Source organism: Salmo salar, chromosome ssa13, assembly GCF_905237065.1.
Source record: "Salmo salar chromosome ssa13, Ssal_v3.1, whole genome shotgun sequence".
Lineage (NCBI taxonomy): Eukaryota > Metazoa > Chordata > Actinopteri > Salmoniformes > Salmonidae > Salmo > Salmo salar.
This window is the reverse complement of record NC_059454.1, coordinates 61,969,594-61,988,405: the sequence shown is the minus strand read 5'-3', so window position 1 is coordinate 61,988,405 and position 18,812 is coordinate 61,969,594. Positions and strand designations below refer to the sequence as shown.

General features: G+C 41.6%; 1 protein-coding gene across 1 annotated transcript in view; it reads left to right on the top strand.

Moving 5' to 3' along the window:
- The window catches only part of LOC106567547 (kin of IRRE-like protein 3), a 366,739-nt gene that overhangs the window by 320,781 nt on the left and 27,146 nt on the right, over positions 1-18,812 (top strand). The window contains exons 7-9 of the mRNA XM_014136991.2: positions 4,824-4,972; positions 5,408-5,535; positions 10,174-10,300. Of these exons, the coding sequence (XP_013992466.1) occupies positions 4,824-4,972; positions 5,408-5,535; positions 10,174-10,300 (404 nt within the window). The remainder of the gene's footprint in view (positions 1-4,823; positions 4,973-5,407; positions 5,536-10,173; positions 10,301-18,812) is intronic.

Genomic DNA, 18,812 nt, shown 5'->3' with positions numbered 1-18,812 from the left:
GGAGGAGTAGAGACCAGAGAAGTCTCGGCCTCCGACTCCGACTCGCTTAATGGGGAGAACCGGTTGAAAGTTTCTGTCGGCTGAATAAGCGACACCGGTTGAGCATTCCTACAGCGTTTCCCTCCAGAAGCCATGAGAAAGATGTCCGGCTGCGGGGACCGTGCGAGGGGATTTATACTAACGTTACTATCTGTACTTACTGGTGGCACAGACGCTGTTTCATCCTTTCCTACACTGAAATTACCCTTGCCTAACGATTTCGTCTGAAGCTGGGCTTGCTGCACAGCTATCCTTGCCGTAAGGCAATCGTTCTCCTGTATATTATAAGTACAACGACTGCAATTAGAAGGCATCATGTTAATGTTACTTAGCTTCGGCTGTTTGAAGTCCTGACGAACCATGACCAGATAAAACCTCCGGTGTAAAAAAAGTTGAATGAAAAAGTTGAGTGAGGGAAAAAGTAAAAATATACGGTAATGAAAAAGTAAAAACCGTCAGGTAGCAAAGTAAGATCGGCAACAAAATCGCACAGCAGCGTAAACAAGTCTGCAAGTTGTGACCGGAAACAGGAAATTACCTACTGTCAAGACAAAAGAGATGATCGTGGACTACAGGAAAAAGGGCCCATACACAACCTTCTCTAGTAATACAAGTCCTGTGCGAATAGGGCTTTAGACAATGCTTGGCTATTGATCACCAGAGAGCTACCATTTTCCTTGCGAAATGAGGAGTGTTCTTCCGATGCCTGAGAGGTCGGAGCAGGAAGCTGTCGATGCTATGAGGTTGGGCTTGGAATCTGGATGTAGGGGATAAAGAGGGATAGGAACAGGGAGGTATCTCTTATCTCAGACGCTCCAGACCTTTTACTCAGAGAAAGTATGATGGTTTGGAAGCGTGGGGAGACATAATGGTTTGGAGATGAATATCTAATACTTCAGGTTTGCGTTCAAAATGGCACCCTTTCAATATATAGTGCACTTCGTTTGACCAGAACCGTATGGGCCCTGGTCAAAAGTTGTGCGATATCTAGGGAATAGGGTGCAATTTCAGCTGTAGCCCAGGTGGTCTGTCATTCAAGCTCAATTGGGGGAAGAGAAGAACATGGAGGGAGTTGAGATCCCTTATAAAAAGATAAATAATCTCTGAAGAGGGAATGGTCCATTTTGGGAGGGATGCAGGCCATCTGGTTGAATGACAGCACAGAGGTGAGGGGGGGTGGGGGGTCCGACAGCTAACTCCATTAGCAACTTTTTGTTTCTAATAAAGCTGCAGAGAAAGAATGCGAGAGAGAGAGACAGAGATAGGATAAATTGGGGCAGGGAACGGGAGGGAAGCAAATGAGATGGTTTCGCTTGCAAATAAAGTACGCTTCTTATCCTCACGGGGTTTCTGGTGTTGGTGTCACTGCTGCTGTTGTTTTTGTCGTAGGGCAATTTGTGGTTCCTAATTTGTCACTTCTGAGGTGTCTGATGAAAAAAGATTTAGCTCGGCTTTTCAGCTGTTTGATGAGAACGTGGGTGATTTGAACACAAATCGCTCTCTATGTGTATCGACATGAACTAATTTGATTGTTGTTGTTTTATGCAACAGGGTTCCTCTGGGAGGAGAGTGTGTGTGTACATGCGTGAGTGTGTCTGTGCGTGTGCGACACCCTGCATTCGAATTGTACAGCAGAAGATCATAGAAAACATGAATAGCACTTCAAAAAAGCTAAATGGATTCCTTCGTGCATACAGTTATGCGGTGTTACATGTTCAAAAGCGGTGCTCATATATACGATTGTTACTGAATAATTCAGAAGTAACTGGGAAAGGATGGGCGTCAGACATGTAGCTCTGATCTGTTCTGAACCTGACATTCAGAGGCTTGAGAGAGAGCAGAGAGAACGCTCATTCAAATTGAGAAGGGACATTGAAGAAACATTGACAGCAGACAGCATCATCCTTTTGGAGTTCGTCTTTGCCATTTTCAAGCTGTGTTTTTCGAGTGCCATGGTAAGGCAGTAAAATATTTTCTGACTCAAAGGCGATTTGGTTTACTTTGATCCCCATCAATGCGGTCACGATCCCTTTCAACGCTGTGATGAAATGTCTTTCGCAAAATGGCAGAATGTCATATGGCATCTGGTGTCTAGCTTGTACGGATTGCATCGCTTCTGTGGGTTCATCCCAAATGGCATCCGATCCCGTCTATTGTGCATTACTTTTGACCAGGGCCAATAGGGAAACCTATTGGGCTCCGGTTGTTGTGCACTATATTGGAAATAGGGTGTCATTTGGGTCGCATCCTGTGTACACCCGATCTACAGGTAACTACCTAAATAATGAAAACACTTGAGGGATACAAAGTATATTTATGGCAGGTGTTTCCACACAGGTGTGGTTCCTGAGTTAATTAAGCAATTAATATCCCATCATGCTTTGGGTATAAAAATGCTGGGCAGGCCATTATTTTAGCTGCCATGGCTATGGGATGACAATGTCCCCATCCACAGGGAACGAGTGGTCAATGAATGGTTTGATGAGTTTGAAAATGATGTAAACCATATTCCGTGGCCGTCAGTCACCAGATCTCAACCCAATTGAACTCTTATGGGAGATTCTGGAGCGGTGCCTGAGACAGCGCTTTTAACCACCATCAACAAAACACCAAATGATGGAATTTCTCATGGAAGAATAGTTTTGCATACCTCCAATAGAATTCCAGACATGGTGCATTGAAGCTGTCGAATCCCCCCAGTAGAGTTCTATACCAAGGTGCATTGAAGCTTTTCTGGCTCATGGTGGCCCAACATTCTATTAAGAGTTCATGTTGGTGTTTCCTTTAATTTGGCAGTTCCCTGTATCTTTGATTTGAATGCTAGATGAAACTTTTAACTGGACATTCCACAATTGAGAAATGTTTCTGGAAGGGAATGTCAATGCGGGCCTGGATGGTGCATCGAAAGTGAATAGTGTGTTCTACAACAGTACATGCAGTCTGCTTCCCAAATGGTACCCTATTCCCTATGTAGTAAAATACATTTGACCAGGGCCCATAAGGCTCTGGTCAAATGTAGTGCACTATATAGGGAATAGGGTGCCATTTGTGACATAGTCGTAGATTTACAACAATTGAACATAACACACATGAGAAAATGAAAACAGGACTTTTCGTGAATGTATGTATTTGGTTTTGACAAGAATTCAAAGATAGTATATGTCTGTGTTGTTTGTATTCACAAAAAATGTTCTGCATGTTCATAATCTCATTATCTAAATGTTGACATCTATAACCAGGCCATATTTTCGACCATAGCATTACACACAACAAACAGTGGATTGTTAAGAAACAACAACACATTTTATTTTCAAATATGTTCGTCATAGATAATTATGTTTGATTTGTCGCTCTTTTCACTCCGAATCCTAAAATTATGTTTTATCCCGATGTATAGCCTAGCCTACATTTATTCAAAACTGGGTCCTGTGTATTTTTCCCTTAAACCTTCCCCCCCCATCTGTCATTGTAAACAATAGTTTGTTTGTTCAGGTGCTTGATCTACCTATTACTGGCACTGCAGTGCGATATGCATGTGCCGGGCAAGGTCCTTCGCACAGCCAATTTATTTATACTTCATTATAATGACTTCGGCATCAAAGCGTGTGAACGACAAAGACAAAATGAGAAAACCTATATTCTAAAGCCCTCCTCAAGCACTCCCTTTGTTGACAACAAGCAGCACATGAATATGCTCAAACGAAGAAGAGATAAAAGCAATGCACCGAAACAAAACAAAAGCCACCTTTTCTTTTGTTGTTTCACTATGCTTGGCGAAGCGCAGAACACTGGAGTAAATTGCAACACGTTTTAACTGGCTGAGTCCCAAATAGCACGCCATTCCCTATGTGCCCTGTTCAAAAGTAGTGCACTATGCAGGGAATTGTGTGCCATTTGTGACACAGATACTGGTCTTTCATGTCCACCTCCAAAGGGGCTGCTGGTTGGATTTCATAGCCCACATTGTCTGCCCTCTTCCCAGTTGTAACCACTCTGGGCTGAAGTGGCCCCTAGGTACAAATCTAGGATCAGCTTCCCCTCCCCCACCCAAATCATAGCCGTCTATGAATTTAAGAGTGCTTACATTTCTCCAGTTCCATACCTCAGCTTTTTACCGAAACAGCAGGGGGAAACCCTTTGTTATTTTTTAAACTGTGGATTTCCCCTTTAAGGGTAGGATTGGGGGAGGGAAAGCTGATCCTAGATCTGATCCTAAACTTCCTGCCAGAGTGGTCACAACAGGAAAGACAGCGAAGTTGACCATAGATGCTGAAAAGATCAGCATCTATGGGCAACTTCACCATCTTCCCCGAAGATGAGGTATGGGCTGGATTAATGTAGCCACTCTTAAATTCATAGACAGAGCTATGGATGCAAGGACTGACCATCCATAATATCAACATTATAGTTTGAGCCATGTTTGGAGGCGATCCGGTGTTTGTTTACGTTTACTTTGTTTACGAACATTGTGTATTTTGGGTTCAGATGGGGTACAAAATCTCATGAGGCATTTATAAGTAATATTCTTCAAGAATCAATGGGTACATACAGTATCATTAATTTATAAATCCAAAAATGGATGTAGCAACAGCAGATTGCCCCTTTAATCATAAGTGAGGAAATGCAAAACCGACCCAAGATCAGCCTCCAGAGGCAGCTTCAGGTATAGATCTAGGATCAGCTTCCCCTCCCCTAATCCTAATTAACCATTATTGGGGAAAATGCAAAACTGACCCAAGATCAGCATCTAGGTCTAACTTCAACCTACTCTGTTGTATATTCAGATGGGCCAAAGGGGGCAGCGTCATCAGACAGGTGTCAGGTGACACCTATGAGGTCATCGTGGACCACTCGTTCTTCACAGAGCCCGTCTCCTGTGAGGTCACCAATGCGCTGGGCAGCACCAACATCAGCAGGAACGTGGATGTCTACTGTGAGTAGTAATCCGCAAGCAACATGTGCAAGCACGCACACACACACTACTGTGAGTAGTCCCCAAGCAAACAGACTCAGGAACCAAAACTAGCTAGCTACAGGCACTACGAATCACATCTACCACTACATGGATAGTCCCAAATAGAAGGTTTGTAGATGTTAACTAACTGTCAACAACATTTCAACGAACTATCCACTAAACCCTCGCTCTAACCTTAATCCTTACCCTAACCCTAGACCTAACCCCAACCTTACCTTTTCCCTCATGCTTATCATACACTCAACCCTAGCCCTTACCCTAACCCCAGCAAGTTGTTGTGTATCAACAGAGTTGCAATTATTTGTTTGTTGATACTGGAGCTTAAGTATCTGTAGATCATCTATAGGGGACTATCCAAATCAAGTGTAACCATTTCTGTTCCTGTGGTTCCAGATGGGCCCAGAATGGCTGCTGAGCCACAGTCCCTACAGGTGGACCAGGGATCAGATGCTATCTTCAACTGTGCCTGGACAGGAAACCCCTCCCTCACCATTGTGTGGATGAAACGTGGCTCTGGAGTGGTAGGCATTGTATTTACCATCATCCTTTTTATTATGCTTGTATTTCCAGTTGCTTATTGTGCAAGACCCATTCCCTCTTAACCCTCAAACTACCGACTCAGGTTATTTTGAGCCCAGAGGCACATATTTTTATCATAGCACAAGACTTTGCCAATCATCTTGTTCTTAATAAATATCAATTATTGTTTGGTGTTTCTGTATCAATATGGTCCTTCGGGGTCATTTTGACACCAGACAAAAACACTTAATTTCGTCTATTGTAATTTGATAGATCTGACATTTTATTTGAATCTATGTTTCTCTGGAGACATAATAACAATTTATCCATACCACCAGAGGGTGGAGGGGAACCTGAATCAGTGATTTTGACCAGATAGAAAGATCACCTGCAGAGATATAGTTCCCCGTGTACTAAACTAAGATTTCACTTTTCTATACCATGTAAAGTCTGACTGTGTGCATAACCAAAATAACATTATTTTTGTTCATATAAAAATCTGTATTTTCCGAAAAGTAGTTATTCTAGGGCGAATCTAAAGTGTTTATTTGAATCCAGGTTTCTCTGCAGAGCTATACATATAATCAGAGGGTGGAGGTGTACCTGTTGCAGTGACCTTGACCTGATAGACAGATCACCTGCAGAGATGGAGCACCTGGTGTACTCGTCTATGGTTATAACTGGCTATAACTATGACTGTGTAAAATATATAAAATACCTTAGATATATGCTTAGTTACAGTCAAAACAGCTCATGAAAGTCTGTCAGTGGTATGAATACTTGGTAGAACTGTAAGACAGAAACCAGCTACTCTCTGAATGTACACATACTGTAGTGGTGTGTATTCCCCGGAAAAAATAGCTATTCTACTGCAATTGTCATATAAATACCAGAATTCGTATAATGCCCTCCAATATTCTATATGTGCAACTTATGTTTCTTTGTTTGCTGTAACATTTGGTTTGAAGTAACATTGAGGATTTGGGCATGCTTTTTGGAGCATCCTGCCATAGATCCTACCACTCCCATTGTGTCACTAGCAGCGATGCTGGCAGTGGGGTAAATAAAGAAGTAAAGTAAATTAAGAAAATTAAGCCATATTTTTGGTAATTATCTCAGGATCAATTGGTTAATTACTTTTTGTCAGTGGAATTATGTATATTTCAAATGTTGGTGTACCGCCCATTTTTAAATTCATATTTATTTCAAAATTCTAAAAACGAAATAATACTACAATCAAATGATGGTAAATGTGCTTTTTATTATTAGTGTGAATTGTACTTTGGAAAAAGCTGCACATTATTTAAGGGGACATTTATATTTTCGTTTGACAGAATACGCAAATTATACTTTTGCTAAAATAATGGTCTGTTTTGGTAAAAAAACATAATGTACATGTCTAATTACACTGAGTGTACAAAACATTAGGAAACCTGCTATTTCCATGACATACACTGACCAGGTGAATCAGGGTGAAGGCTATGATCCCTTATTGATGTCAGCTGTTAAATCCAATTCAATCAGTGTAGATGAAGGGGAGGAGACAAGTTAAAGAACAATTTTTAAGCCTTGAGACAATTGAGACATGGATTTTGTATCTGTGCCATTCAAAGGGTGAATGGGCAAGACAAAATATTGAATGAGGTATGGTGTACGGTTTGAGTGTGTCAAGAACTGCAACACTACTGGGTTTTTCACACTCAACAGTTTCCTGTGTATATCAAGAAAGGTCCAACCCCCAAAGGACATCCAACCAACTTGACACAACTGTGGGAAGCATTGTAGTCAGCATGGGCCAGCATCCCCGTGGAACGCTTTCGACACCTTGTAGAGTCCATTCCCTGACAAATGTTGGCTTTTCTGAGAGCAAAAGAGGATGCAACTCAATATTAGGAAGGTATTCCAAAGGTTTTGTAAACTTAGTGTATGTTTTGATTAGAATTAAGTTTATATTTTGCAATGATTGTTTCTTTTTCCCAATAGTTTCTTCTTGGGGTCAAAATGACCCCAGTTCGTAATCCATGTATGTAAAATATGTTGGTAGTATAAGGATTAAGGGCAATGAAGTATTATTTTCTATTCTACAATGTCTTCTGAAAGTTTTCAGACGCCTTGACTTTTTCTACATTTTGTTAGGTTACAGCCTTATTCTAAAATTGATTAATTGTTTTTTTTACTCGTCAAACTACACACAATACACCATAATGACAAAGCCCCCCCCAAAAAATTGACATTTTGCTATCATATTTACATAAGTATTCAGATCCTTTACTCAGTACTTTGTTGAAGCACATTTGACAGTGATTACAGCCTAGAGTCTTCTTGGGTATGATGCTACAAGCTTGGCACACCTGTATTTGCAGATCCTCTCAAGCTCTGTCAGGTTGGATGGATAACGTTGCTGCATAGCTATTTTCAGGTCACTCCAGATATATTCAATCGGGTTCAAGTCCGGGCTCTAGCTTGGCCACTCAAGGACATTCAGAGACTTGTTCCGAAGACATTCCTGCCTTGTCTTTGCTGTGTGCTTAGGGTAATTGTCCTGTTGGAAGGTGAACCTTCGCCCCAGTCTGAGGTCCTGAGCGCTCTGGAGCAAGTTTTCATCAAGGATCTCTCTGTACTTTGCTCCATTCATCTTTGCCTCGATCCTGACTAGTCTCCCAGTCCCTGCCGCTGAAAAACATCCCCATAGCATGATGCTGCCACCACCATGCTTCACCGTAGGGATGGTGCCAGGTTTCCTCCAGACATGACGTTTGGCATTTAGTTCAAAGAGTCCAAGCTTGGTTTCATCGGACCAGAGAATCTTGTTTCTCATGGTCTGAGAGTCTTTAGGTGCATTTTGGCAAACTCCAAGCTGGCTGTCATGTGCCTTTTACTGAGGAGTGGCTTCTGTCTGGCCACTCTACCATAAAGGCCTGTTTGGTGGAATGCTGCAGAAATGGTTGTCCTTCTGGAAGGTTCTCCCATCTCCAGAGAGGAACTCTGGAGCTCTGTCAGAGAGACCATTGGGTTCTTAGTCACCTCCCTGACCAAGGCCCTTCTCCCCCAATTGCTCAGCTCTAGGAAGAGTCTTGGTGGTTCCAAACTTCTTCCATTTAAGAATGATGGACGGCACTGTGTTCTTTGGGACTGTTAATGCTGCAAAAATGTTTTGGTACCCTTCCCCAGATCTGTGCCTCGACACTATCATGTCTCAGAGCTCTACGGACAATTCCTTCAACCTCATGGCTTGGTTTTTGCTCTGACATGCACTGTCAACTGTGGGACCTTATATAGACAGTTGTGCACCTTTCCAAATCATGTCCAATCAATTGAATTTACCACAGGTGGACTCCAATCAAGTTGTAGAAACATATCAAGGATGATCAATGGAAACAGGATGCACCTGAGCTCAATTTTGATTCTCATTGCAAAGGGTCTAAATAATTATGTAAATGTGATAGTTAAGTTTTTTACATTTGCAAAAATGTCTAAAAAACTGTTTTTGCTGTGTCATTATGGAGTGTTGTGTGTAGATTGATGAGGAAAAAAACTATTTAATCAAAGTAACAAAACGTGGAAAAAGTAAAGGGGTCTGAATACTTGTTTTTCTGTTCTGTTTCTATTCTATTCAATTTTGTATTCTATTCAATTATATTATATTCTGTCCTATCCTCTACTTTTTTATTCTAACATTAATTATATTCTATTTTACCGGTATTCTATTCCATTGTATTCTATTCTAGCAGTTAGTGATTTCATTAGTATATTTTTATACTGTGCCAATACCTATCATGTATATGGGCATCAAATATGCTTTTTTTCTGGATTTAACCTTGCAAAACACTTTTGATCAGAACCAGACATCTCAAGAGATGCAAAACAGAAAATACCTATGGAAAAACTGCAAAAGATCCCAGACACTCAACACATCATACTGTACATTCCCCGCACATTGGCTAACCGGGCTATCTGCATTGTGTCCCGCCACTCACCACCAGCCAACACCTCTTTTACACTACTGCTACTCTCTGTTCATCATATATTCATAGTCACTTTAACCATATCTACATGTACATACTACCTCAATCAGCCCGACTAACCGGTACCTGTATGTAGCCTCACTACTGTTATAGCCTCGCTATTGTATATAGCCTCGCTACTGTTATTTTTCACTGTCTTTTTACTGTTGTTTTTATTTCTTTACTTACCTATTGTTCACCTAATACCTTTTTTGCACTGTTGGTTAGAGCCTGTAAGTTAGCATTTCACTGTAAGGTCTACTACACCTGTTGTATTCGGCGCACGTGACAAATAAACTTTGATTTGACATTCATAATGGTATTGGTTGAAAATAATATATTTTAGATGGTCCACTGCTTTCAGTCTGTCATATAGGCAATTGCACCCATGCAGTTTATGTTGATATGATTGAGTTATCATACACTTTTATACTGTTTATTAAAGCAGTGGCTCAAGTGGCTTTGCAGACTTTAAGGTGCTTGCCAACACTCTCATTTTGGTGAGAGTTAATTGTGATTGGCTTATATGAGGATTGGACGGTACTCGGCTGCAGCCTTGGGTTCAGAGACAAGTGTTTTATCACCAACCTGACCTTTGACCTTTAACCCAACCTGACCTTTCGTGACCATCCACAGGTGCTTAGCAATGACAACATCCTGACACTCAAGGCGGTGAGGCAGGATGATGCTGGGAAGTACGTATGCCGGGCGGTGGTCCCCCGAGTTGGAGCTGGAGAAAAGGAAGTGTCCCTCACTGTGAATGGTAAGTGCACTTCACATCAGGATGAATGCCAAATTCATTTCCAAGCTGGATCCCACTGGGCAAAGACATCAGTTCAACGTCTAGTTCTAATTTACATTCGGTTGACTTGTCAACTAACATGAATTCAACATGAAATCAACAAAAAAATTCAACATGTCATTGGATTTAGGTTAAAAGTTGGGTGAAGAAAAACTAAATTCCCTTCAATAATTGGCCTTCTAAAAATCCAATCAGTTTTCCACATTGATTTAACCTCATCGCAAAATATTTTGGGGTTGAAATTACATGGAAACGATATTCATTCAACTAGTTTTTGCCCAGTGGAATGTGAAAGCTGTTCCAAGCTCAGGGATATGTTTCAGGCTAGCTGGACTCTGGGACAACAAAGTAAAACAGAGACATATTTACAATAGTGGTGTCAATATCAGGGGGTCATAATGTAGTTTGCTTTTAACTGGGAGAAGAAAAGCATGGATTTGATCACAGCTAGGACTCTAACTTACTAAGTAAAAATGAACTGTAACTGTTTAGATGCAATGTTATCTTCTGTCATATCAAGATAGCTGTCAATCATCATTGACACCTGATACTATCATAATATAGCTCAACCCTACTCCTATTATAGATGCACCCCCCCTACATATTTATTTGGACACTGAAGCTAAAACGTTTAATTTGATTCTATACTCCATCATTTTGTATATGAAATCAAATGTTTTATATGAGGTGAAAGTACAGAATGTCACCTTATATTTGAGGGTATTTTCATACATATCTCTTTTACTGTTTAGAAATGAATGCACATTTATCTATCTTGTCCCCCCATGTGAAGGTGTCCAGTATGGACAAATTCACTTATAGTGTATTACATTTATTCAAAACTTTAGTATTTGGTCCCATATTCCTCACACACAATGACTACATCAAGCTTCTGACTCTACAAACTTGTTGGATGAATTTACAGTTTTGGTTGTGTTTCGGATTATGTTGTGTCCAATAGAAATGAATGGTAAATAATGTATTGTGTCAATTTGGAGTCACTTTTATTGTAAATAAGAATAGAATATGTTTCTGAACACGTCTACATTAATATGGATGCTACAATGATTATGGATAATCATGAATGATGAGTGAATAATGATGAGTGAGAAAATTACAGATGCACAAAGATCATGCCACCAAAATACTATGTCACCATTACATAGGGGAGATTAACATTATTTGGGTGGTATGATCTTTGTTCCTCTGTAACTTTCTCACTCATCAGTATTCACGATTAACTCATTATTATCAATAAACATGGTAGCATTCACATTCATCGAAAAGTGTTCAGAAACATATTTTATTTACAATAAAAGTGACTCCAAAATTACACAATACATTATACATCATTCAGTTAATATTGGGCAAATTAAATCTGAAACACAGCTAAAACAAACGGCAAATGCATCCAACAAGTTTGTAGAGCCATAAGCTTGATGTGGTCATTGCATGCTAGGTGTCAAAAGTAGTTCTGCAGGAGGGGTGAAGTCAGGCGCAGGAGACTTAGGTACGTGAAACACGTTTAATGAAGAATGCAAGTCCAAAGAACCGAACCGACAAGGCAGGGTAAAAATAATTCCAAAGCAAGACAAACACAGTCTAGGAATGTAGCAGGACGCAGCCCAGCAACCCTAATTGCAAAACGCGTAACGTATTCTTAAGGACAAGAAAAAATAATCCCCCAACCTACAACAACAGACACGAAACAATCCCGCACAATCCCAAACACAAAACAGACAGACTAAATACCCCACTAATTACTAAACATAAAATAGGTGCTACCCTAACCAGACATTACCAAACGAAACAGAAAAGGAAATCGGTGGCAGCTAGTAGGCCGGCGACGACGACCGCCGAGCGCCGCCCGAACGGGGAGAGGCGCCACCTGTGGACGTTGTGACACTAGGAATATGGAGCTAAATACTAAACCTTTGATTACTTTACACTTTAATAATAGGTGAATTAGGTAAATAGGTGAATTTGTCCAAATACTTCTTCAAATGGGGGAATTAGATAAATAAAGTGCATTCATTTTTAAACAGTAAAACAGATATGTATGAAAATACCCTAAAATAAAAGGTGACATTCTGTACTGTCGCATCATATGAAACATTTGATCTTAAAATCCCCAGCTACAATAAATGCGGCCTCAGGATATGTGATTTCCAGTTTGCATAAAGTCCAGTGTAGTTCTTTGAGGGCCGTCGTGGTATCTGCTTGAGAGGGAATATACACGGCTGTGACTATAACCGGAGAGAATTCTCTTAGGAGGTAATACGGTTGGCATTTGATTGTGAGGTATTCCAGGTCGGGTGAACGAAAGGACTTGAGTTTCTGTATGTTATCACAATCACACCATGAGTAGGTAATCATGAAACATACACCCTCGCCTTTCTTCTTCCCGGAGAGAGAAACAGAGTATGTTACAATCCCTGATGTCTCTCTGGAAGGAGATCCTCGCCCTGAGCTCCTCTACTTCATTATCCAGAGACTGAACATTAGTGAGTAATATATTCGGAAGCAGTGGATGGTGTGCACGCCTCCTGAGTCGGACTAGAAGTCCACTCCAAATACCTCTTCTCTGCAAGTGGTGTTTTGGAGCAGCCTCTGGAATAAGCTAAATTGCCCTGGGCGGTATGAACAAAGGATCCAATTCGGGAAAGTCGTATTCCTGGTCGTAATGCTGGTGAGTTACCGCCGCTCTGATATCCAAAAGTTCCTACCGGCTGTATGTAATAACACAAAAAAAATCTGGGGATAATACTGTAAGAAATAATACCCCAAAAAAACGAAATACTGCAAAGTCGCTTAGGAGCTAGAAACAGAGCTGACATGAGACTCACCACCTGGATTCGGTCTTATGCAGCAAAATTTGAAATTGTGCTTTTTACATTAGATAAAAGTAGAGACACAGAACTACAAAATGGTATATCATACACTGCATTTGAGGAACAATGAAAAAGTAATTCTGCTTTGAAATTTCATCAACTTTTAAACTCACTTTTGAGAAAATCGCCTTTAAATGTTTTGCTATCTAGTGAAGAGCTCTTCTTCGTCTACACCCATTCAGCATCGTTCACAACCTCACCTTAACCCCACCCATCTTGTTTCACTCTCGAAGCGCACACTTGACGCTCTGGCCAATGATTTTTTAACCTCTGAAAACAGCCAAACCAGCTCTGCTGGCTATAATTTCATTATGCTTTTTTGCAGACGTTTACTGACACTGGCGATATTCAACAGGTTTTGTACACATGTCACATAACGTTAGCTAACGAGCCAGCCAGCCAACATTAGCTAGTTAAACAACAATGAACAGTGCCAACAATGCCACATTGCTGGGAGCTAACCAACCATTTTCAATGTTATCTAACTAGAACAGCAAACGGCTCTTGGAAACGAATGATAATATCAGCTAGGGAGCCAGCCAGCTAACGTTAGCTAGCTAGCTAATGATGCACTTTAGCTTGAAATTAAACCACTTTCTGTCAAAATTAGAAAATGTGTAATATCTAAAAATGTAGCTAGCTGATGCTAGACTATCTTACCTTTATACATCATTGTGCATGGATGCGTCTCCCTGTCAGGAATGCCATGCCACTGTTGCCCTTAGTTTGAAGATGTAATCCGGAGACAGGTGTTCCCTCCATCTCTTTAGGTATCATACTTTCATTCCACTGATTTCAAAGCTTGATCCTCCAGAAAGTGGAGAGCCACACTTATACAGCTCCACTACACAATACCCTTTTAAAAAATCAGCGTTCGACAGGATTACCAACACAGACTGATGAGCTTCTTTGGCAGACCAATTCGTACTCCTCCCTTGGCATGTCCAGCCCACTTATTATCTCAGCCAATCATAGCTAGTGCGAATGTTGCTCACTTTTTCTGTGGCTTAACCAACAAGGCTCATAATTTAACAATTGTATTCGTATTAACAGATAGCTTACAAGTTTGTTATTAAGGCACATGAAAATTCACATTTCTGCCAAAATACGCATTTTGATGAATTTATTTTTTTTACATTTCAAAAGGCTCTCCTGTGAAGTCATGACTTGCGACATATGCCTACTTTCCTGAATCGGGTCACATATCTGTTGGTGCCATCTTTCTATCTATTTGGAGAATGAAGCTAAAATTAGTAAATGTGCACCTATTCTCCAGCATTTTGGATTTAACCTCTAGAGGATCGGTGTCCCCCCGCGGGATGTTTTAGCTAACGTGCACTAATGTGATTAGCATAAGGTTGTAAGTAACAAGAACATTTCCCAGGACATAGACATATCTGATATGGGCAGAAAGCTTAAATTCTTGTTAATCGAATTGCACTGTCCAATTTACAGTAGCTATTATAGTGAAGTAATACCATGCAATTGTTTGAGGAGAGTATTAATAAACCAATTAGGCACATTTGGGCAGACTTGATACAACATTTCGAACAGAAATGCAATGGTTCATTAAATCAGTCTAAAACTTTACACATACACTGCTGCCATTTATTGGCCAAAATCTAAATTACAACTGAGCTGGAATAATACAGTGTGGGCTTTCTCTTGCATTTCAAAAATGATTGAAAAATATATATATATGTTTTTTTCTTTGCATTATCTTTAACCAGATCTAATGTGTTATATTCTCCTACATTCATTTCACATTTCCATAAACTTCAAAGTGTTTCCTTTTAAATGGTATCAAGAATATGCATATCCTTGCTTCAGGTCCTGAGCTACAGGCTGGTAGATTTGGGTATGTCATTTTAAACGAAAATTGGAAAAGAGTGTCTGATCCTTAAGCAAATTTTATGGAAAATGTTACCTAAGTTCTACCAACACATTGACTGTAGTACTCGTGCCAGTTAAACATTGGACAACTGCCACTTAGCTTTTCGAAATGCCTACAAGGCCTTCCCCCGCCCTCCCTTCAGCAAATCCGATCACGACTCAATTTTGCTCCTCCCTTCCTATAGGCAGAAACTCAATCAGAAAGTACCCGTGCTAAGGTCTATTCAAAGCTGGTCTGACCAATCAAAATACAATAAAATCCAACTTTATTTGTCACATGTATGAAATGCTTACTTACAAGCCCTTAACCAACAGTGCAGTTCAAGAAGAGTTAAGAAAATATTTACAGAATAGACTAAAGTAAAACATAATAAGAAAAAGTAACACAATCAGAATAACAATGAAGGGGTTACCGGTACTGAGTCAGTGTGCGGAGGTACATGTTAGTTGAGGCAATTTGTACATGTAGGTAGGGGTAAAGTGACTATGCATAGATAATAAACAGCAAGTAGCAGCAGTGTACGGAAGGAAGGAAGGGAGGGAGGGAGGGAGGGAGGGAGTCATTGTAAATGGTCTGGTGTCAATTTTATTAATTGTTCACCAGTCTTATGGCTTGGGGGTAGAAGCTGTTGAGGAGCCTTTTGGTCCTAGACTTAGCGCTCCTGTACCGCTTGCCATGCAGTAGCAGAGAAAACAGTCTATAACTTGAGTGACTGGAGTTTCTGACAATTTTATGGGCTTTCCTCTGACACCACCTATTATATAGGTCCTGGATGGCAGGAATCTTGGCCCCTGTGATGTACTGGGCCGTTCGCACTACCCTCTGTAAATCAAATCAAATCAAATTGTATTGGTCACATACACATGGTTAGCAGATGTTAATGCGAGTGTAGCAAAATGCTTGTGCTTCTAGTTCCGACCGTGCAGTAATATCTAACTAGTAATCTAACAATTTCACAACAACTACCTTATACACACAAGTGTAAAGGAATGAATAAGAATATGTACATATAAATATATGGATGAGCGATGGCCGAACGGCATAGCCAAGATGCAGTAGATGGTATAGAGTACAGTACATACATATGAGATGAGTAATGTAGGGTATGTAAACATTATATAAAGTGTCATTGTTTAAAGTGACTAGTGATACATTTATTACATCCAATTTTTTATTATTAAAGTGGCTAGAGATTTGAGTCAGTATGTTGGCAGCAGCCACTCAATATTAGTGATGGCTGTTTAACAGTCTGATGGACATGAGATAGAAGCCGTTTTTCAGTCTCTCGGTCCCAGCTTTGATGCACCTGTACTGAGCTCACCTTCTGGATGATAGTGGGGTGAACAGGCAGTGGCTCGGGTGGTTGTTGTCCTTGATGATCTTTTTGGCCTTCCTGTGACACCGGGTGGTGTAGGTGTCCTGTAGGGCTGGTAGTTTTCCCCCGGTGATGTGTTGTGCAGACCTCACTACCCTCTGGAGAGCCTGGTTGTGGGTGGAGCAGTTGCTGTACAAGGCGGTGATTCAGCCCGACAGGATGCTCTCGATTGCTCATCTGTAAAAGTTTGTGAGTGTTTTTGGTGACAAGCCAAATTTCTTCAGCCTCCTGAGGTTGAAGAGGCGCTGTTGCACCTTCCTCACCATGCTGTCTGTGTGGGTGGATCATTTCAGTTTGTCCGTGATGTGTATGCCGAGGAACTTAAAACTTTCCACCTTCTCCACTACTGTCCCATCGATGTGGATAGGGGGCTGCTCCCTCTGCTGTTTCCTGAAGTTCACGATAATTTCCTTTGTTTTGTTGAAGTTGAGTGTGAGGTTATTTTCCTGACACCACACTCCGAGGGCCCTCACCTCCTCGGTGTAGGCCGTCTTGTCGTTGTTGGTAATCAAGCCTACCACTGTAGTGTCGTCTGCAAACTTGACGATTGAGTTAGAGGTGTGCATGGCCATGCAGTCATGGGTGAACAGGGAGTACAAGAGAGGGCTGAGAACGCACCCTTGTGGGGCCCCAGTTTTGAGGATCAGCAGGGTGGAGATGTTGTTTCTTACCCTCACCACCTGGGGGCAGCACGTCAGAAAGTCCAGGACCCAGTTGCACAGGGCGGGGTCGAGATCCAGGGTATCGAGCTTAATGAGTCTGGAGGGTACTCTGGTGTTAAATGCTGAGCTGTAATCGATGAACAGCATAATTACATAGGTATTCCTCTCATCCAGATGGGTTAGGGCAGTGTGCAGTGTGATTGCGTCATCTGTGGACCTATTGGGGCGGTAAGCAAATTGGAGTAGGTCTAGGGGGTCAGGTAGAGTGGAGGTGATATGATCCTTGACTAGTCTCTCAAAGCACTTCATGATGACTGAAGTGAGTGCTACGGGGCGATAGTCGTTTATCTCAGTTACCTTAGCTTTCATGGGAACAGGCACAATGGTGGCCCTCTTGAAGCATGTGGGAACAGCAGACTGGGGTAAGGATTGATTGAATATGTCCGTAAACACAGCAGCCAGCTGGTCTGTGCATGTTCTGTGGACGCGGCTAGGGATGCTGTCTGGGCCGGCAATTTTGCGAGGGTTATCACGTTTAAATGTCTTACGTTGGCCACAGAGAAGGAGATTCCACAGTCGCGTCAGTGGCACAGCGGGCGAAGAAGGTGTTTAGCTTGTCCGGAAGCAAGACGTCGGTGTCCGCGATGTGGCTGGTTTACCCCCTGTAGTCCATTATTGTCTGTAGACCCTGCCACATATGTTTCGTGTCTGAGTCGTTGATTTGTGACTCCACTTTGTCTCTGTAATGATGTTTTGCCTGTTTGATTGCCTTACGGAGGGAATAACTACACTGCCTGTATTCGGCCATATTCCCAGTCACCTTACAATGGTTAAATGCGGAGGCTCGCGCTTTCAGTTTTGCGCGAATGCTACCACCTATCCACTGCGACAATGGAATCTCCTTCTCGTGGTCGATGTAAGACATTTAAGCATGATAACCCTCGCAAAGTTGCCGGCCCAGACGGCATCCCTAGCCGCTTGCTCAGAGCATGTGCAGACCAGCTGTCTGGAGTGTTTATGGACATATTCAATCTCTCCCTATCCCAGTCTGCTGTCCCCACTTGCTTTAAGATGTCCACCTTTGTTCCTGTACTCAAGAAAGCAAAGGTAACTGAACTAATCGACTATCACCCCGTAGCACTCACTTCTGTCATCATGAAGTGCTTCGAGAGGCTAGTTAAGGATCATATCACATCTATCTTACCTGACACCCTAGACCCACTTCAATTTGCTTACAGCTCCAATAGATCCACAGACGATGCAATCGCCATCCCACTGCACACTACCCTATCCTATCTGGACAAGAGGAATACTTATGTAAGAATCCTGTTCATTGACTATAGCTCAGCAATCTTTTTCTGAGGAGTGGCTTCTGTCTGGCCACTCTACCATGAAGGCCTGATTGGTGGAGTGCCGCAGAGATGGTTGTCCTTCTGGAAGGTTCTCCCATCTCTACAGAAGAACTCTAGAGCTCTATCAGAGTGATCATCGGGTGCTTTGTCACCTCCCTTACCAAGGCCCTTCTCCCCCAGTTGCTCAGTTTGGCCGGGCGCCAGCTCTAGGAAGAGTCTTGGTGGTTCCAAACTTCTTCCATTTAAGAATGATGGAGGCCACTGTGTTCTTGGGGACTTTTTTTTAATACATTTTTTAT